A 22,541-nucleotide genomic window follows, 5' to 3' on the forward strand; every position below is an offset into this window, starting at 1 on the left:
TCTGTCCAAAAGTTAAGCAATTTTTCGTTTTTTCTACGTGCCTGTATGTTGCTCAGCACATCTTACAGTTGGTGATTTTCCCTCAAACAAATGGTACATTCCATCCTGGATATTCTATTAATGCAGAACAATAATTATATATGATATCAGAGACAGTGAAAAGAGAATTAAAATTTTAAATATCATAATAAAGGAAATGAAAACTGTAAGCAGAATTACATGTAAATATAGAAATGTATTTTCAACAATGGTATCAGCAGCTTAGCATGCATTCCAGACAAGCTAAAAGATTAAACGATCATGCAAATAGGGTAAGTTTCTTTATTTGTACCTCTGGAGGTGAAGAAGAGATTGTTACATAGCAAAGATCCTCATAGATTGCTTCTTCCTTGTCTTCAAAATAAGTACATTTTATTGTGAATTGCATCCAGCTGCGGTCACTGCTTTCCCCACTAATATTACTAACTGTTGGTATGACAGAGGTATTGCTGCAAGTATGAAATATGTGCCTAATAGGAAATTGGTCCTCATCATTTCACACAGGTTATTCATAAAGGAAAGGAAATGTCAAAAGTCATTTATCTTTGAAAACAGGCCTCATTATGTAGCATACAAAAACACCACCTGCTGTTCCCTCTCATTCCAACCCCAACTGTCCCTCACACTACACCATTCCATAATGCTTCCTGGAATCATAAAAGAGCATGCAGCTGGAAAGTTAGACAATATTAACCACTGAATACTGAGTGATAAAATGAAAATAAGAAGGAATCACTCTTAGGAAGATACTTGTTGGGCATACATTCGAAAATGCTCTGTATCATAACAAATTGTGTACAAGAAGAAAATTTGCCAACCGAATGCAGTTTTTATATTCTGAATTTGAAAGCAAAACTGAAGGCTGCAGAGTATATATATTCTGCCAGTCATATTGCAACAGTAGATCATGTAGCTGTCCTGCAATGGTAGATCAAACAATTAGTAGAGCTTGAGCATTCTGATGTAAAGGTGCCTTATCTAGGAATTAAAGAAAAGAAGAGTGAAACAAAAGGTTTGAGAATAGTGGGAAAAAATGAATGGGGGAACACTGGGATACCACAGTCATTTTTATAAATTATTTGTTTCTCTCTCTTATCGTATTTACTGTCGCTCATAAAACTTTATTTCCTCATTTTTCTATTTAGAATCTGAAAACAGTGCCACTGATTTTGACAGCTTAAGTTTTGGAATCAACATTTCTTTGTCATTATTTTTTCCTATAATCATTAACATGTAGTTAGTAAAGCTATTTCATTTAGTGTCATCTTCTACAACATTCTGCAGATCTGCACCAGTTTGACACATCACTGAAGACCTCACTGCAAATGGGAAATTAACCTCCAACCTTCCTTTCCTATTTCCATGTTTGAACAATAAATCTGAACATGGCGAACACTGATTCAGGTATATTTTGCACAACGTAACCTAGTAAACTGTTGTGTGTCATGCAATGGGCAATGATCATTCACAATACTTGACAGTGTAAAATTAAGGCAAGAAAATTGTAAAAATTGCAGTCGTGGATGGTTCAACATTTAAAAATCTGCCTGATGCATTCTACGAAAGAAGGCTAGCATAAGTTAGTATGATGAGTTTTGTATCTCTTGGGACATGATGAAAATACTGCTGAAGCAAAACAATTGATGCAAACATAGGTGTTGTTTTTTTATATAATTACATAAAAATAGCATTTAACACAAATTTAATACCTATTTCAAGATAGTGACATGATCCTGATTTCTCTCTGTTACACATTTCTCCAACCACCTTCTGCAGGATGATGAGTTGAGTGATAAATTATCTTACTATAATTTAAATTGACTGCATCATACGACTACCCATATTACATTCATGTTTATGTCAATACAGGCTTGAAAAATATATTTTTAAATTCTGAAATGAACACATCTATATTCTGAATTTTATTACACTGTTTGCAGCTGGTGCGAAATATTTTCTACCATTTTTTAAATTGTCTGTTCTCTAAATATTGACACTTCTGAATAAACATTGAATATGTTTCTAATAATTTAAAACTGAAATTCACTGATACTTTGGACTAACACTGTACATTCACATTGCTATATGTTAAGTCTGACATTAAACTTCTGGTTCAAAGAGTATTGTAACACAGCGACCTTTATTTAACCATTTATTTGCATGTGCTTAATTCTTCACTAAAAAATGTAAGTGACTGGGTATGGAGACACATTGCTGACTGCTAGATAGAGCTCAGAATATATGTGGTAGCTGATATATTTAAGGGGGGAAGGACGTCAAACGGGCTGTCATGGAGCAGGAGAACCACAGGACATTTTAATTTCCACTGTCTATACTTTTACGAATTAATTCATAAAATTTTGGCAGCATGACCGGGAAGGATTCAAGTTTCACAATCTGTGTAGTAGTGGAAGTTCAAAAATATAAGCAAATAGTTTATTTTTTTACATTTATATTTCACTTTTTTTCACTTACCATTGGCTGCATTTGGTACACTTTTCTTCATGAAGACATAAAAATTCTTTGATGAATTTAGCGCAGCATACAAACTATACTTACAGGTGTGTGAAACTCTAGAAATTATTTAATTTATGAAAAAATGAATGTGCTGTTATATTTTAAACTTCATGTTTAGAAAAAAAAAACTCAAATTTTGTAGGTAATTATCTCAATTTTTACGACAGTTTTTAATACATTTGGAAAATTCTAGAGTTTCATACACCTCTAAGTATGGTTTGTATGTTGTGCAAAATTCACCGAAGAAATTCCCTTACTTATGAAGAAAAGAGTACCTATAGCAACAAATGCAGCCAATGGTACGTGAAAAAAGGTGAAATAAAAATGTAAAAAAAATAAACTATTTACATATATTTTTGAACTTCCACCACTATAAGTGTAAGTCCTGAATCCTTTCTGGTCATTCTGATAAAGTTTTATGAATTTATTTTAAAAAGTATAGACAGTGGAAATTAAAATGTCCTGTGGTGTCTCTCCTGCAGCAAGTGGTCCCATTTGACGTCCTACCCCCCTTAAGGAAATTTGGACTTAACATAAATTGTTCCAAGCTATCTGTACATATTGATCAGCTGGAAATGGCCACACAGGTTGAAATCAGCTGACTTGAGTCAAGCATCTACCCCTTTGGCTATTAATTACAGTATAAAGGTAAAATTATGTGACTTAATAATTTAACTGAAAACTATTAGTTGTATACTTCAGACAGAAATATCTTCTACGTGAATGGAGATAGAAACTTGGGGTGCATTTTGACTTTCACATTAAAACTAAAGTTTACGTTGGGATTAGTTGTAAGTTGCCAATTCATGTTGTTACAAATACAAGGTCTGTTCACAGTGACGAGTGTTTAAGTCGTACTCAGTGTTGCGAATGGTTCATACGGTTTAAAAATGGCCAGATGGAAGTTAAAGATGATGCTCATTCAGGATGCCCTTCGACATTTACAGACGACAGGTGCTCATTCAGGACACCCTTCAACGTTTACAGACGACACTCGTGTCAGGAACTTCTATGAAATTCTGTGTGGCAATTGCAGACTGACTCCCTAAAATATTGTAGAAGAATGAAGCATTTCAGTTGGATCAAGTAATGAAATCTTGACACTGTGTCTCGAAATGCATTGTGTTGCCGCCAAGTTGGTACCACGGCTCATGAGTCGAGACCAGAATGACCTTTGCCTGGCAATCTGAGAAGAGTTTTTGGATTGTGTACATGAAAATGAGATGTTTCTTAAGAGAATCACAATTGGTGATAAGGCGTGGTTCTATTGCCATGATGTTGAGATGTTGAAGGGATGAAGACTTGTAATGATAGACGAGGTATAAGAAAATTCGTAGATGACACTTTGAGCGATAAAGCAAAAGTCGTACCAAGAATGCTTCCGGAAGGGGAAATGGCATTGGTAGGGGTGTATCACCTGTGGAGGAGAGTATTTCAAAGGAGACCATGCAGAATAAGTAAAAAGTAAGTGTATAAAAATTCTGTGGACACAGTTCCTGAATTTTTTGAACAGGCCTCATAACGGCCTCCTTAGTGCAACTAGCTCACTCCCACACTTATTCATTACCCACTGTGTCGAGACGGTGGTAAGACAGCAACAAAATGAGGTTTGCATACTCAGCTCTCAACAAATCCATTTCAGTTAGAACTGTGTCACATGATTTTCACAGAGGGTATGACGCTGTGCCTCCTGTAGCATAAAAGGTCTATGGATCTTGCATTGCAACATTGGCCTCCAGTGTCATTTGATATCATGGTAAGTGATTTTTAATTTTTTATTAAATTTTTGGTGGAGATATGTAAAACTCTTTGTCTACATGCCTCCTTTGCAACAACTCATTGTGAACTTTGATGCCACATAGCAACTGCTATGCAATGGCAATCAGATGTGGAGTATTAATTTGCAGAAAATACCCACAATCTTTGTATGCCTCATCAAAGGAGACCTCTAAAGTGTACAAATAAAGAAAAATAATCACAAAGAACAAGTAAACACACACACACACACACACACACACACACACACACACACACACACACACACACACACACACACACACACACACGACAACCAATGTGAATTCAGGACTACAGATGACAGCAAAGTTATGGGATAAGTTTGCATTGCCTGTATGTTTGTTAGGTTAGTGTTGTTTAACGTACCGTCGACAATGAGGTCATTAGAGACGGAGCGCAAGCTCGGGTGGGGGAAGGAAATCGGCCGTGCCCTTTCAAAGGAACCATGCCGGCATTCGCCTGAAACGATTTAGGGAAATCACGGAAAACCTAAATCAGGATGGCTGGAGACGGGATTGAACCGTCGTCCTCCCGAATGCGAGTCCAGTGTGCTAACCACTGCGCCACCTCGCTCGGTGCCTGTATGTTTGTGATGTGTCTGATGGAGGGCACACTGAACATTTGTGAAAAGTGAATGCAATTTTACAGTAATTTTGAAAATAACATCTTTGTAGTCCTATGTGTAAGTTAAAAGTTATTCCAAATTTCTGTCCTCATCCATGTGTAAGACATAGTCTTGTGAAATAGGGTGAATCTTTTTAAAACACTCTGTGTTTATGTTATATATGCTTAAAGATGAGAAAAATGGCAACTGATGCAGAAGTCAGCACCATCTGGTATGGATGCGGAGAATGATCACAACTGATGCCATGGCACAACCTGATTCATCACAATGCTCAATAGAAGCACTGCACTATCTCATAGCAACATGCCCACAAAATAAAATAGCATGGGTAGTAATTCCATTAGGAAGATAAAAAAATTACATCTTAACACTCTTTAGTTTTCAGTGATCCACAATGTAAGAAGTTGTTGATGCATTTCAAATGACAAAAGAAATGTCAAAGCTTGGAAAAACAGAACTTATGCATGTTACTGAATGTTTTTGTAAAATACTTAATGAGTATTCACATGTAACTGGATGCAGTTCTGAATAACAGTTGTATACAAGTTTGTGCTTGCTATAACATAAACGAATATTTATATGGGTCGTATTAACAGTACAAAATATGAGAATGTTCGAGACAAATTTTAAGCGTATTCATGCAAGACATACTGAAGACTGCTGGGAAATTGGAACCTGCTACTGCAAAATGTGAACAGTTATCTTTTCTTCACCCAGAGTGTAAGGAAATTTTAATTTATCACTCTCTCAGCAAATTTAAGAACCAGATAAAAGAGCATAAGTAGTAGCACCCGAAGTGTACAGAGATCAAGTTTTCAAAATCATTAATCACAGTTACAATATAGTTCCACACAATTCACTTTGTTTTGAAGTGAGTTTTTTAAAACAATATTGGTTTTCTAACACTATACATTTTGTGTAAGTGCATATATTTGCAGAATGCTAGTAAATACATTTACCTAAAACTCTGTCAAACTGCATTTGTCAGAGCTACTTATGGGGAGGCATATATCCCACATTTTTGTCCGTTGGGTCACTCAGAAGTGGCAGTTAAATAAGAGCAACATTGCAAAGAATCTAAACCTGAAGTTACATTTAAAACATACTATAACTGTAAGGAAGAAACATTCTTTCAATGACAAGGCCATTAGAGATGGAGGATGAGCTTGGGTAAGGAAAGGAAATTGGTTATGTCAATGTAAAGTAAACCATCCTAACACTTGCTTTAAGTGATTTAGGGAAATCATAAAAATCAAAATTTGGTTAGTTGTGCTGCTTCCAGAATTCAAGTCCAATATCTTACCACTGCACCACCTTGTTTGGTACTATTAATGTAGCCACATGATAATGTTTTCTGGTAACTTTCTATTTTATATGTACAGTATGGTCAACTCAAGAAGACAGTTTTATGCGATATAAAACCAATGGAAGAGAAAATGGACAAGATGGACAAAATTAATAAAAATGACAGCATCATTTTTCCTTGTTTTTCTTCTCAATTCGGTATTGATACTGCACAATCACAACTTCATTCCTGAAATATATTGCGGTAAATTTATTATTGTGGCAAGATATCAGTATCACCATTTTCTGAGTACAAAGAGCAAACACTGTTGTAGAGTGATTCATTTTTGATCTGGATGTTCTACTAACATAGAAACTTTCACAATATCAATCCTTGTCGTTTTAAATTTCAAAAGGAACCTTTTTTGTAGGTTAATACAATTTGAAAGAAAGTTTGTGTATGTATTTTTGTTTATTATAAATAGTTATGAACAAATGTGCCTGAAATTTAAAATGAATACTAAATCTTAATTGGGTTACTGAATAAAATAATAGGCAAATACATTGGAGAAAATCATAGATATGACTCTTTCATAAAATAGGGAAAAGGCATCTACTCACCTACAGCAGATCGAGGTATGGAGCACAGTAACTGGCATTCACACTAGGTTTTGAGCACTAGCTCTTTTTCCATCAATAATACACACATTCACTTAACAACCACACAGACACTTGGTGTGACCATAGGGTGTCTGTATTGTTGTGTGCATGAATGCATGTACTATTGCTGGAGAAAAAGCTAGCACTCAAAATCTGGCGTGAATGTTGTTTTCTGTTATGTATTATTGTGCTCCGCTCATTGATTCACTATAAATGAGTGATTGCCTTTTTCTTATTTTATGTACTGCTCCACCCAGGAATTTACATTATTGTTACAGGAACAACTTCGAATTTCACTTCAAACTCCTCTCTTTCTGTAAACCTTATAATAACAAGCTTTTTCATTGGTGGCACTGCCACCTCACGAATCTATATTTATCTGTTAGATGTTTAAGGAGGAAAACTTGGCATATACACAAAATGGCTTCAAAGCCGGCAACAGATTTTTGCTGGAGACAACTGCACACTTTCAGATGAGCAAGTTGAACAGTTTCATCCACATCCTAATTCCATCAACATCCATATCCATATCCATAATCTCCTCCTCCTCCTCCCCCATCTCCCCCTTTCTTCATTCAATACATATGGACTCTGGCCCAGTCTTTTCTTCAGGAAACTCAGGAACAACACAAATACAGTTTACTGTTGGATGCATAATCATTATGTATTACAGATCCAAATATTTTGATGGAGCCTCCTTCTTCAACAAATTTCTGATATACACTACTTGAAAACAAACTGTCCCCCACCCCTACCACATTAACTGATAAAACCGTTTTTAAGATCATCAACCCTGAGGAAGCATCTCATAAACTTACTTTCAAGCAACTATATATTTGCAAGTAAATGATAATCTCATAACAACGCAGGTACTGAGTAATATTTCAAGCTCTTCTTTATGTGAATAGAAAGGTACAAAGCTCATATGGTGAAACATCACATTCATCATCTGACTGACTGGTAGTTTCCAAAACATTCATGTTTCGAATAACTGGTAGTTAGCAATAGACCATATTGTTTCTCTTTTTCCTAATATGTATTTTAAACCTTTACTTTATAATGCTGTTCTCAAGCAACAATGATTTCAAATAGCCATGGTAGGGATATAAAGAAGCCTAACACACATTAATTGGCACTGTTGCTCACTGTCATCCACTATATACATTTAGTTAGCAGGGCCTATCTTTGTAGAGACCGCCACCCCCATATCCAACATGAATAAGGTTAGACTTTAGTATGGGCTTTGTCAATTCACTTTTATAAAAACATGTACACATACATTTACACTGACTTACATAAAAATAAAGTAATATTTTAGGTGCTGAAAGGATTCATTGTTTACAAATATCATTCATCTTTTTTAAAACATGTAAAAACAAATTTAAATAAATACTTCATTACATTCAGAAAACCCATTATTGTACCAAATAAAAGGTCAAATGTTCAAAATCGCAAAGGAAAAGTGATTTCCATTTCTTATATTCAATGTAACTTTATATAACTAATGATGTATTATGTGTCTCTATAATTTTCTTGACAGGTCAACAATCAAATTTTGCTGCTGTTGAAATTGTTTCTCCATTGGATACTTTCTTAAATAACTGCCATGATGATCTCTGCAGTCCATTAGTCAGCCACTGTTGCCTTTGAAATAATTAATATTAGATATGCAAATAAATTTTCCATCTTAGTACAAAGAAGGTGGTCTATTTTGCGGGAATGTCATGATAACATATTTGCTAAATCACTTACATGTCACTGTAACCTTATGAAATTATGTTTCAAACTTCAGTTGTTGAAAATTATGTGTCAAACTCCAGCTGTTTACTTAAATATTCTACTGAATCTGAAAAAAAATGTAAATTTTATTCCTCATAATTTTTAAGCAGTGGTATTCTAGGTGCTTCTTGACATGTTCAGCTTTGTGTAATTCAGCTTGTTAGAATCAACTTGCTGAATTGATAGTAGCAGGGCTACATGGGGTTATTTCAGTTCCAGTTGAGGTGGATGCTCATTCACCTTTTACTTTATTACTCTGGCTCTTTCAGTCTATATTTTCCCTCATGAATGGCATGCCACTATAATAAATCCGTACTGTATCAATGGTCTATTTTCATAAATTTTCTTTCACATAGTATTATGCGGACATTCGGGGGCAATGACTGCTCACGTTTGTGAAATTCTGTAAGTCATACGTGTCTTCTAGGTGGTACTAAAGAACAATAATTTCAAAGCAAATATCTAAATCTAAGAAGCAGAGGCAGCCAGATAATCTCAAAGATCTCCTGGCTAAAATGAATTTGTCAGAAGACATGGAGTCACACATTTATTCTCAGGAACCTGCAGCTATGTACTCCAGAGCTCTCATCAAGAACTGTCAAATCAATATTGAAGGCATAAGTACATCAAAATATCAAGTCTTAGAGAAGATATTATCAAAATATAACTTCAATGTCGTTACTGTTCAGAAAACGCATGCTGAAAATGAAGATCAAATTAACCAGAGAGGAAAAATTCCTGGCTTTTACTTACTAGGGAGCAATGTACCTTCATGATTATGGAGTGGCAACATATGTACAATTGTCAGTCAAGAATTGACATCTATGCTCTGTATCTGATGTCAATGACATCTATGAAGTTACGATAAAATTTGGGGAATTAACAGTAATAAATGTATACAAACCTCTAGATATGTCCTGGCCTCCACAGGTCATCCCAGTATTACAGAACCCTTCCATGTATCTCAGAGATTTTAAGTCAGCATACTCAGTGGAAGTATAAGGAAGAAGAGGATTAAAATGGTCACACTGTTGTAAACTGGCAGAAACAAAAGCTTATATTTGGTGTCTGATGCAGAAGATAAAGGAACACTTGTATCAGCAGCTTGAAGACAGGAGTATAATCTCGATCTATGCTTTGTAACAACTAATGCGAAAAAATTACCTCTCCAATACTATCATTCTTTCCACAACCCAGATGGAACTTTAGAAAACCAAAGAGGGATATATTTGCCAAAAATATGGACAAATGTCTTGGTTTGATTCCCCAAAAGCAAAAAACTATGAGATGCTTGATGGAGCTATGATAAGTGCAACAAAGAAGGCAATCCCTAGATGCTAACAGGAGCAATATATTCCATGATGGGATGATAAAAGTAATGAGAAACAATATGATGAACTTCTAATACGTGGTGACCCAGAAATAGTGGATAACCTACTTCATACCCTTGATACAACCAGATGAACTAGGTGGCGAGAGACAGCTGTGTCACTCAGTTTTCAAACGTCAAGTAGACAAGCATGGTCATTAGTAATGAAGTTGTGTGGAAACAAAATTGAAGTGCATCATACTTACTGTCCACATCATGAGTACCAAGGGATGAAGCTCATACAAGATATATTAGATGCAAACTTACTTTGCTCTCAAAAAGAACACTAACGAGCAATCTGAATTCTCAAGAACTTCATCAGAATCTGAAATTTCTGCTGATTTTAAAACATGGAAAGGCAGTGGGAAATGATGGGGAATACATCCAGAATTTCTTCTGCGTATTGGGAACTATGTGAAAAGTTGGCTGGATTTAACTAGCCTCAGGCAATTTGTACTAGAATTGCATCCAAACATGCCATGGAAGATGTGCAGACACTCTCCACAAGTGGGGCAAATCTTCACTACCATCGTGTTACTGTGGTGCAGAACAACAGACAGTTGCTCATGTTGCATCAATATGTCCCACATGTACCTCAAAGAGTCCTTTTCAAGATTTCCTGATGGCAACGAGTGGTGTGATAACAATACATAGAAGACCTTGATATCTGTATGTAGCTGTTGTCATTTGTGTTACTTTATGCTGGAGAGCTGTGTTTAAATGCTAACATATAACAGTTTTGTAATCTTTGAATGTGTATTCCAATATGATAAATAAGTAATGTGAAAATCACTAATACTTCATTAACAGTTGATGTTGTCAAGCCTATTCTGGTAAATGACAGTTAATAAACGGATGAGTGTTTTGTTGTCTGGTTAATACCTGTAACTTTTTGAATTAACAAGATACTGAAGCAACTATTTTGTAAAAAGTGGAACAACAGACTTCTAATGCCATTCAGTTTCACCTACACACACACGCTCTCTCTGTTATTAGTGTTTGCACTGAAATATATTGCACAGCTAGAAACATGTGAGGAAGCACAGTATGGACAGTTCATGGCCCGTTATTTGATATTTATCAAGGTAATGGAAGTGAAACTCAGCTGTATCAGCAGTCTTTGCCCTCAATTTCAGTTTTACACTTGGCTGCCACCTTTTACAAGCAAGTATGGTGGCACTGTTTTACAACACGGGCCTGTATACGGACAGCAGTTCAAATCCCTGTCCAGCCATCACAGCTCAGTTCCAAGTCCAGCCATCCAGATTTAGGTTTTCTGTGATTTTTGTAAATCATTTCAGGTGAATGCCAGGATGGTCTCCTTGAAAGAGCATCGACAAATTCCATCACATCTTTCTCCAATATGAGCTCATGCTCCATCTCTAATGACCTCACTGTCAACCCTAATATTCCTTCCATCATTTTTTGGCTATTTTTGTAAAACATGTCACTCAAACATTAACAACCATAATATCACCACATTTCTTTTGAGATAGCAGGACAATATGACACTCTGAATACATTAGAAAAACTAAATTGAAAGCACCACAATCTACAAGACTTCTGGACAACTCTGGCAAAAGAGCTTCATTTTGAGTTTAGGAAAATTCAGTTACTGACTTCAGTCCTACACATTTTGTCCTACCAATAATTCTTGGAGTATCAACCACAATATTATGCGAGTAATGAAGATATTAATTTGTGATGTTTCAGAATGTTTAATGGTAATGTAACATTTCTGTGAGCCTCAGTACAGTACTCCTAATTCAATGAAATTACAGTTGATGGTAGAATTCATGTGTTTTATCAATATAATTTAAAAACACTTACTTTTAATACAGACATACTATGAATACTTACTTAGTTTGTAAATGTTTGTAAATATCTTCTTGGGAGACACTGCGGTTTCGATGTATTGAGAATCCACTTTAAAAAAAGGAAAAAAAAATAAAGTTAATGAATATATAAAGAGTGTAATAAATCTATTATTCACTATCTGTTTTAAAAAAAGACATGATACTTACATAATGTTTTTCCTTTGGACTTTAGGACAATTAGATAATTTTGACAAAGTATTCAGCACTTGGTAAAAATCAGTGAGGTCGAATAACTGGGACGGCTCAAATAAATCACTTTCCTTCAAACCAAAACAGTCCTGACAAGTCTGCAGGAAGGTTTTAATGTTTCGAAGGCACAAAAACTGGAACATATAGGCAACAGAATTGTTTTACAAAAAAATCTGTAATATGCCAGAGTACAAATCAGGACATGCTGTGCACAGTTTTACATACAGGTCATAAATCATTTTTTAAATTAACCACTGGGTGATTCCATGTGAAACTGACACTGAGATTTTTAAAAATTTTATTTTTAATTAAACCTGTCATAGTTTTCTGAATCTATGAAAGTTAAAATTTACTTACATGCAAAAATTATCAAAATTGCAAAATTATTTTAGGAAGTATAGTCAAACAAAGTTGACACTTCTGTAGATCAGGATGGAAGACAAAAAGTTTGCTTTTTCTATTGGTAGCTATTTAAATTTAAGTTGCAGACATTGATACTGTTTCAGTTGTTAAGTTTCAAGAGCAGAATCTTATCTTTTGGACAAACTTCAGTTTTTAAAGAAAGATATCAAGGACATAGCTAATTTACAAAAAAAGAGCTATGAATTCAGTGACTTACCATGACAAAAGAACATGAAAAAGTTTACTCCATAATTCTACAAATATAACAATTCTACTGATTTTTGGTTAGGAGTGAGAAACCCCAATAAAAACATCTAGTGAACTTGAAGGAAGGTTTAATATGTAAATGGCCATGTATAAATATTGAATGTAACTGTGTCCCACCCATGACATTTTTTTGGGTTGTTATTGAAATCTAAGCCATTTAATACTACTTCTCATTTTTTAAAAATTTGGTATAATAAGTGCCTCACTGGTTTACACTAACATTGGCATTTATTAAGAAAATAGGGAAAACAATGTTAGCAGAACAAATGAGAAAATTTCAAGAAAAATTGCACAAAGACGCCAGAAAATACAACACCCATAAAGGAAAAGAAAGAACAGAATGGAAAAAAATGGGAAAACAAGAAAATAAATGCATCTTCTGGTGAAAAATGTTTAACTGAATATCAATAAGAAAGAAGCTGAATGAAAAACAAAGTGCACGCTCAAACTAAAACTCTGAAACACATATGCAATGAAGATGAGTTGGGAACCTGTGCTTCCCAGGCAGGATCAAACAAACCTCTTCAGTCTCTTCACTAAGCTGTAGCTCAGATAAAGAGAGTACTTTGTTCCAGCTCCTCAAAAATGTCAACATTCATATAAACAAGCTTGTATTGGAGAGCTTGCCTGAATACGTAGCAAGCAGATTTTCTTAGGACACAAGAAAACTTCATGTTGTAAACTTACAAATGATTATCTTCTCAAAATACAAAACTCAGCACTGATAAAATCAGCAGGCAGTTATCTTGTATGAAGGACGTCAAGTCCAATGTACACACAGCAACTGGGAAAAAGCGTTAGCGTGCAGAAACATTACCTGAATATGACAGTAAAAAAAGATATTTTCTCTACTTCTTAAGCAAGAATATCAAGATATCAAGATACTCAAACGAAGTTTTGAAACTTACACTCAGAGTACATTCTCTCATCTATATCGATTCTGAGACGAGTGATGAACATATTTTGAAGGCCTGAAGACATATAATTTCTAGGAAGTTGTAGGGTGAGAGACAGCTGTTGAAAATATCATGCAAAGAACATTTATTCTGTTCGAACTTCAAACTGAAAAAAAAAAAAAAAAAAAATAATAATAATAATAATAATCAGCCAAATACAGATATGCTGTAACTGCACAGAGGGCTCTTGCAGAAAACTGAGAAATACAGATGAAGTGTATGAGATCTGAAGTGAACTCGGTGAAGGCGTTCAAAGTTGATGAGAAGGACGTAGCCTATATCAAGTTTGATCATATTCCTGCTGTTCTCTCAAATCTGTATAGTTTTTCAAGTGATTGATTTTTAAAATTAAAATAATTAGGTAATCAGGACTAGAAAGTAATATTGTAACAAAATTTATCTTATTTACAGGCAACAAAACTTTCCTACAAGGTTATTTAAATAGGAAGTGAGGTTTAAATGTGTTAATTACTGATTCATCTATAAATTAATATATTAAAATTCATTTCAACTTACAGAAACAGTATATATTTTGCATGAGTCCCACTGATGACAGCCCCTGTCCCATCCAAGACGGTCTTAGATTGGAATATTTATAATTAAATATTAATAATGTTAGATTTATTGATATGTCATCACATAGAAATGGTTTTACTAGTGTGAATTCAATGTTTTGCAAAGAAAATAAGTGCTTTACTCTCAGAGTTCCTGTAAAATGTTGGTTTGCAGTCAATGCAATGACCATTTGCTGTCCCATTCATGCAAGGTTTTAAAGATAATCAGTAAATCACTTTGTAAGCATCTGATATTCAGATTTCAAGGGGAAGTAAAACTACTATTCATATAATCATTAATCAACCTTTAATTTATTTCTATTTATACTTTTTGTTGTATTAGCTTTTGACTGTCAAAAACATAGAGCAACTGCTGCACTCATGACAATGGAAACGTGCCCCCCCCCCTCCCCCCCCACTGTATTGCAAACATTCCAAAGGTCAAACATACTATTCTTGTGCATTTGAGTGTAAATATTTTCACATATCTGACATTCGGAAATGACTGTCAGTGGAAATTGATAGAGTAAATGTTACTGCACAAAACATGGATAACATTGTACACCACACGTGGCATCAATACATACATCACTACAGAGCATAACCTAACTTTTTGTGAAAAGTATTCCACTTAATAAATGATGACTTCCATGTTGCATTGTATTATGTGGCCTTATGACCTGTCTATGCTTCATGATTTGGCAGCTTTCAAAAGAAGTTACCAAGTAACAAGGTCTGCTACAATTTTAGGCAAAATAAATAATTTAGGAATGAAGGTAACAACTCACCAAACAGTTGAGTCATTCAGTTGTTGACAGCCATATAAAAAATAACAAAAGACAGAAAAAACCACAAACACACACACACACACAAACACACACACACACACACACACACACACACACACACACACACACACATATGGTTACACTGTGCTGGCTTACTGCACAATACCAGGACTGCAATTCTGCAGGTAGAATGGGGTGTGGGGAGCAGTATGGACCAGGGGGAAGATGGGAACTGAAGGGAGAGTGGAGGGATGGAGCCAGTGTACAGGATAAGAATGCAGGAGGGAGAGGCACCAGGAATGTGGTACACAAGTACTGGCACTGGTGAGTTTGTGCAGTGCACAATGATATTCTGTCACCTCCTGTCATTGTGCACTACACAAACTCACTGGTGTCGGTGGCCATGCTTTGCATTCCTATCCTGCGGACTTGCTGCCTTTCCCTCCCACATTCCTACTTTGTACACCAGTTGTCGCCATCCTATCTACAGCCTACCCACAGAACTGCAGTCCTCACTGTGTGTTTGTGTGTATTTTGTTTTGGACGGGGTGGTGGAGGGGGGGGGGGGGGTGGTGGTGGTGGTGGAGGGAGTGGAGTGCAGTGTGCTCCATCCTGACTACCTTGAAAAAGGATTCATTCGTAAGCTGATGAAACTTTTCAACTCGTTTATGCACCTGACGATGACTCAGTACCTCTACCATTTGATGAACTATTACCTTTATTCCTAAATTATTTACAGTCTACCAAAACATTCAATACCATATCTATCAGCACTCTATGTAGTCTATAAGGGAGCCGAAAATAGACAGTTCTAAATTTTTGGAGGAAATCCTGAAAATTTAACACATTGGGTTTTATGTACATTTACTTTGATAGCAGTTTTGTTTTTGACCAGACCAACAAAATCACACATGAACCAGTCACCTGTAGGCCTGCTCGGCAATGACACAAGATCAGCAATACCCTAATACTAGCCAGAACATCTGTGATGGCTCACTGCACTACAACGGGTAAGCTTCTGTTCTGCCCTATAATAAAAAGCACATTTCATTTAAACAAGAAGAGATAAAAATAAGAGAGAACATAAGTGTGACAAGATCATATTCTACATTGACTCCAGTCCCATCCTCTCATGCTAGACCTACCACATCATGCACTGTTCTTTGAGTGACAAACCAGAAATATGCAGTGCAGACAGTGATGTTTATATACAGGGTGTCCAGAAAAGGGCTCCCCGATTTCAAAATTAAATACCTCGAAAACAAAGTTCGATAGACGAATGCAGTAAATGGTATGTTTATTGTGAAAGCTGTAAGAAGTTTATACAGCAGTTTGAAATAATAGTTACAAAAGCTGCTAACAGATGGCACTGTAATCGCCACACGTAATGCCTAGTATAAATAGTGATCCGAAGCCCAGAGTGATCAGTTCTACTATTGAAACGTGAAAGGAGGTTAGTGTGCCGAAGGAAGAGATTAAAACCATGTACTCCATTGAACAACGCGTTTTTCTGGTACTAGAGTACCACAGGTTAGAAGGGAGTCCTACGGCAACAAGGCAAAGTTTTCAAGCACAATTCAGCGTTCCAAAAGGACCCGATGCGAAAACCATTCGTACGTTCTTTGCAAAACTTCAACGAACAGGCAGCGTAACTGATGATCTAGTAAGGCATGTTGGCCGCAAGCAAACTGCAGTTACGCCTGAAAATATCGCCACAGTTTCTGTAATTATTCAGCGAAATCCAATGTCATCCGTCTGTAAAATTGCATCTGAGACTGGTTTGAAGCATTCCAGCATGCAGAAAATACTGAGAAAGAGCCTACACATGTTTCCATTCAAAATTCAAATGCACCAGGCCATACCCGTATCAGCTGTGCAACAAAGGGTTGCCTTTGCGAATCAGATGCTCACAATGATTGATAGTGAAGGATTTGATGTTGGCTCGATCTGGTTTACAGATGAAGCACACTTCCACCTGAATGGATATGTGAATAAGCAGAACTGGCGATTTTGGGGTTCCGAAAAGCCATACTGGTGTGAAGCGAAACCCCTGTATTCTCCTAAAGTTACTGTGTGGGCTGCAGTATGCAGCAGAGGCATTATTGGCCCTTTTTTCATTCGAGAAACGGTAACTGGTGCATGTTACGTTGCAATTTTGGAACAATTTGTCGCCACACAGCAAGCGTTAGAGGATCGACCAGGTACTGAATGGTTTATGCAAGATGGAGCCCGACCACATCGGACTGAACAAGTGTTTCTCTTTCTTGAGGAATACTTCGGGAATCAAGTCATTGCTTTGGAATATCCCAAATTTACTGGTGCAGGCATGGATTGGCCTCCACATTCGCCGGATTTGACTCCCTGTGACTTTTTTTGTGGGGCACAGGTTCACCAAATTTGAACTCGGCCACACAAAGATTGAGATTCGTGACATGCTCACCATTTGGCACAGCACAGGTAGCACAAGTGGCTTATTGAATGCTGTAGCCTCAGCGAGTATTATATCCCATATTATGCAACACAAGCTCCAATCAGCTAAAAGTAAATTAAAGACAGGCGAGAAAGTTTCCAAATCAATTGCTTTTGTCTAGCTTAGTACAGTCTCTTTCATGTTCTGTGCATCATATCAATGAAAACAACACATATTGGTCATTCTGCTAAATGGATTTTTTTTAGTCTTAATCTGCAACAATATTTGATAAATGTATCCCAACCAAGTACACACTATCTACTCAGAAGTTCATCTATGGTGTAGGAGGAGCTGTCAAGTAGAAACTATTTAAATCAGTTTTAAAACTTCCACTAACTGCCAGCACCTTTAATTCACAAGGGATGTGGTTAAACACTTTCATTGCTGCATACTTTGCTCCTTTCTTTGCAATAGTACAGTTAAGTTTAGGATAGTGGAAGCTGTTTTTTTTTCTTATGTTACATTTGTGAATGCTACTATTATTTTAAAAGTGTGCCTAATTCTTGACAGCATACCTCATAAGAGAGTAAATGTAGATGCTGTTTTCACTATTTACTTGCTTAGACAGCTGCCTACATGAAGCTTGTTAATGGGCATTGAATACTGTGATTCTATGTGTGGAACTGCCTCAGAAAATTGTTCCATCAGACTTCACTGAATGAAAGGACGCAAAGCAAACTAATTTTCTAATGCTTTCACCACCAAAATCAGGAATTAAACATAAGTCAAATGTTGCTGAATTAAAGAGCTTGAGTAGCTCTATAGTATGTGATTTCCAATTCAAGTTCTGATAAATAAGCACATCCAGGAACTTTAAACAGTTTTCCTCCCTCATACTGTACTATTATTAATGATGATATATCTTCCCCTGTACACAACAGAATGAACAGTGTTTTCTTTTTTTCGAAATTAAATGACTGAATATTCCACTGCCACTAAATAACTTCATCACAGTGTGCTGGAAGGTCATTTACATATAGATGAAGATGATCTGTCCCAGAATTGAACATTGTGAAATGCCAGAGGTAACTTGTCCTCCCTCAGAAGAAAACTCATCATAAAGAATTGCATGAGCTGTCTAACATGACCATTTACTTCCCATTTGTTACATATGAAGTGAACCATTAATTCACTGTACCCTGAAATTCATTTTTGTGATTTTCATAGTCTCTCTCTCTCTCTCACACACACACACACACACACACACACACACACACACACACAAAAAAAACCATACAGGAAAAATTGTGTCATCCAGATATTCTGATACATCATCGGTGAAACTGTAGATGCCATTTTCAGTGGAGAGGTGCTCCTGTAATCCAATTCATGACTAACTGAATCATATTTGTGCATGTGCTTGACCATTCTTAGATGTATTACCTTTTCCAAAACTTTTCAGAAAGAAGTTATCTGTGATACATGTCAATAGCTATTAAAATCTATTTTTAGTAAAGATGTTGTTAAGGGAATTAATTAATACCCTGATTTCCCAAGAAAAATTTGGTGCTATTTCAAATTGACTGAATGTTTATGGAACCCATTCTCATACACTCCTGGAAATTGAAATAAGAACACCATGAATTCATTGTCAGAGGAAGGGGAAACTTTATTGACACATTCCTGGGGTCAGGTACATCACATGATCACACTTACAGAATCACAGGCAACAGAGCATGCACAATGTCGGCACCAGTAGAGTGTATATCCACCTTTCGCAGCAATGCAGGCTGCTATTCTCCCATGGAGATGATCGTAGAGATGCTGTGGAACGGCTTGCCATGCCATTTCCACCTGGCGCCTCAGTTGGACCAGCGTTCGTGCTGGACGTGCAGACCGCGTGAGACGACGCTTCATCCAGTCCCAAACATGCTCAATGGGGGACAGATCCGGAGATCTTGCTGGCCAGGGTAGTTGACTTACACCTTCTAGAGCACGTTGGGTGGCACATGCGGACGTGCATTGTCCTGTTGGAACAGCTAGTTCCCTTGCCGGTCTAGGAATGGTAGAACGATGGGTTCGATGACGGTTTGGATGTACCGTGCACTATTCAGTGTCCCCTCGACGATCACCAGAGGTGTACGGCCAGTGTAGGAGATCGCTCCCCACACCATGATGCCGAGTGTTGGCCCTGTGTGCCTCGGTCGTATGCAGTCCTGATTGTGGCGCTCACCTGCACGGCGCCAAACACCCATACGACCATCATTGGCACCAAGGCAGAAGCGACTCTCATCGCCGAAGACGACACGTCTCCATTTGTCCCTCCATTCACGCCTGTCGCGACGCCACTGGAGGCGGGCTGCATGATGTTGGGGCGTGAGCGGAAGACAGCCTAACGGTGTGCGGGACCGTAGCCCAGCTTCATAGAGACGGTTGCAAATGGTCCTCGCCGATACCCCAGGAGCAACAGTGTCCCTAATTTGCTGGGAAGTGGCGGTGCGGTCCCCTACGGCACTGCGTAGGATCCTACGGTCTTGGCGTGCATCCGTGTGTCGCTGCAGTCCGGTCCCAGGTCGACGGACACGTGCACCTTCCGCCGACCAATGGCGACAACATCGATGTATTGTGGAGACCTCACGCCCCACGTGTTGAGCAATTCGGCGGTACGTCCACCCGGCCTCCCGCATGCCCACTATACGCCCTCGCTCAAAGTCCGTCAACTGCACATACGGTTCACGTCCACGCTGTCGCGGCATGCTACCAGTGTTAAAGACTGCGATGGAGCTCCGTATGCCACGTCAAACTGGCTGCCACTGACGGCGGCGGTGCACAAATGCTGCGCAGCTAGCGCCATTCGACGGCCAACACTGCGGTTCCTGGTGTGTCCGCTCTGCCGTGCGTATGATCATTGCTTGTACAGCCCTCTCGCAGTGTCTGGAGCAAGTATGGTGGGTCTGACACACCGGTGTCAATGTGTTGTTTTTTCCATTTCCAGTAGTGTATATGCTGCAATGCTGCTTCTTTTGAGCTGACTGTACCAGGTTTTCCAGTTACATTAAGAAAGTGCTTGTTAATGAAGATTGCTATATGTTTTGTTGTCAATGACCACTTGGTCATTATCATTAATTACCAGATAATCTTGTTTCCTGATGGACTTTCCTGTTTCCCTTCTAACTACATTCCAGATTGTTTTGATTTTATTTTAAGAATTATTAACCTCTGACAAGCTTTTTGATTTACTTATAAGCCTTCTCAATGAAGATCAATAACTTCTATAATATGAAAGCAGTTGCGCATCTGCTAATTTTGTATAGTCCTCTTTTTGTACATGATACTTCAATACCTTTTGACACACCTCTGGTTCCACATTTCAGTTTTAGTTGGGCAATAGCTGTTAAAAGTGGAGAGAAATGTTCTTGGAAATGATTTAATTTTTTGAATTTACATTTGTTAAGTCTTACACCTCATTCCAGTTGATGCTTTCCAGGTTTCTTCTTAAGGTGTCTGTTGTGAGCACATTAACTATTTTAATGGTTTTTGTAGTTAACACCTGACTTAAGAGTTGACATATTGTCTGTTATGGTGAATTGGTCATCATGGCTTCATATGCAGTTAAACTGGGTGAACACTACTTTTGATTACTATGTCCCCACATACAAAGGTGTTGTCTCTTAAGGTGTTTATATCATTTTGACTCATACTCCTTCAAAAAATTAAAATTAAAATCACCATAAATATGCCTCCTTTCATGAGAAAAATGATGCAATAGTGCTTCAAATTTTTTTCTAAAAACTTTCACATTTTCCCAGAGGGTATCTGTAAAGTGTAATAACTGTTGTTTTGCTACTAAGGAGTATGACTTCACATGAACATGCTTCCATGTGGCATTGTGTACTGCTCAAGTGTTTGGAATCTGTGCCAGATCAGACTGAAGGAAGACATCACAGCAGTTCATTGACAGGCTGCTAGATTTGTTACCAGTAGGTTCGAGCAACATGAAAGTGTTACGGAGGTGCATCAGGAACTCAATGGGAATCCCTGGAGGAAAGCTGAGATTCTTTTTGAGAAACTCTATTGAGAAAATTTAGAGAACTGCCATTTTAAGCTGACTGCCGAATGATTCTGCTGCCACCAACATACATTACATGTAAGGTCCACGAAGATAAGACATGAGAAATTAGAGCACACACTGAGGTTTATACAGTAGACAGTTGTTTTTTCCTCATTCTGTTCGCGGATGGAACAGGAAAGGAAATGACTAATAGTGGTACAGTGTACCCTCCACCACACACCGTACGATGACTTGCGGAGTATCTACGTAGGTGTAGATATAGGTGTTTTGTGCAAAAACTATGTGTGTCCATAGTTTTAATGAAATTATTTTTCACATTTATGACATTTATTTATTTTTTCACATTTTCCTCCTTTCTCCATGTTGCTCCAGCATTAAGAAGCTTCTAATTTATAATCTTCAAAATTTCACATTTATAATCCTGTATGTACTTGATGCTCAGGCATGCAAAGTACACCAAGTAAAGTTCCTCTTCCCAGCTCATTTGCATAATTACTAAAATTATTAACTTTGTTTTTCAGGCCTCTAATATTTTTGTGCCCAATACAAAATGTACTCACAAATTTCTGCAGCATTTGGAATTTCATTTATTTTAATCTCTTTAAGGGCTGCCTGTCTGTATGAAGATGTTAACCTAAACAAGGAGCCCATCTCACACCAATAGTAACAGGAATTTTGTTACATGTGATAGTGGCCCCCTTTATTCTCTCTGCTATCAAATTTGCTATCTAACCTGCCTTTCTCCTTCCTATTGACGTGTAGGCAATGCTTCGTGTATTCCCACTCCAATAGTGTCAGCTGAGACAGCTCCAATATAAGCTCTCTCCAAAGCCCACAGCAACCTTACCAGTTTTCAGTTAACTCAATGTACAGCTTTTTTATGTCAATGCTTACATTTCCACTAAAGAACCTTGCCAAGAGCCACATTTCTGTGGACAATTGCTGTTAACAGTGTG

At 37.3% G+C, this 22,541-nt stretch overlaps 1 protein-coding gene across 2 annotated transcripts in view; it reads right to left on the reverse strand.

The window, feature by feature from the left end:
• Nucleotides 1-22,541, reverse strand: part of LOC126299174 (protein vav) — a 177,581-nt gene that overhangs the window by 120,023 nt on the left and 35,017 nt on the right. Inside the window, exons 2-4 of one of the 2 annotated variants that reach the window (XM_049990940.1) lie at nt 12,095-12,270; nt 11,931-11,996; nt 332-488 (exon numbers count right to left, since the gene is read on the reverse strand). In XM_049990940.1, coding sequence (XP_049846897.1) covers nt 332-488; nt 11,931-11,996; nt 12,095-12,270 — 399 coding nt within the window. The remainder of the gene's footprint in view (nt 1-331; nt 489-11,930; nt 11,997-12,094; nt 12,271-22,541) is intronic. The other variant, XM_049990941.1, reaches the window with a different exon arrangement.

The sequence above is a fragment of the Schistocerca gregaria genome, chromosome X, assembly GCF_023897955.1.
Source record: "Schistocerca gregaria isolate iqSchGreg1 chromosome X, iqSchGreg1.2, whole genome shotgun sequence".
In the NCBI taxonomy this organism is placed as follows: Eukaryota; Metazoa; Arthropoda; class Insecta; order Orthoptera; family Acrididae; genus Schistocerca; species Schistocerca gregaria.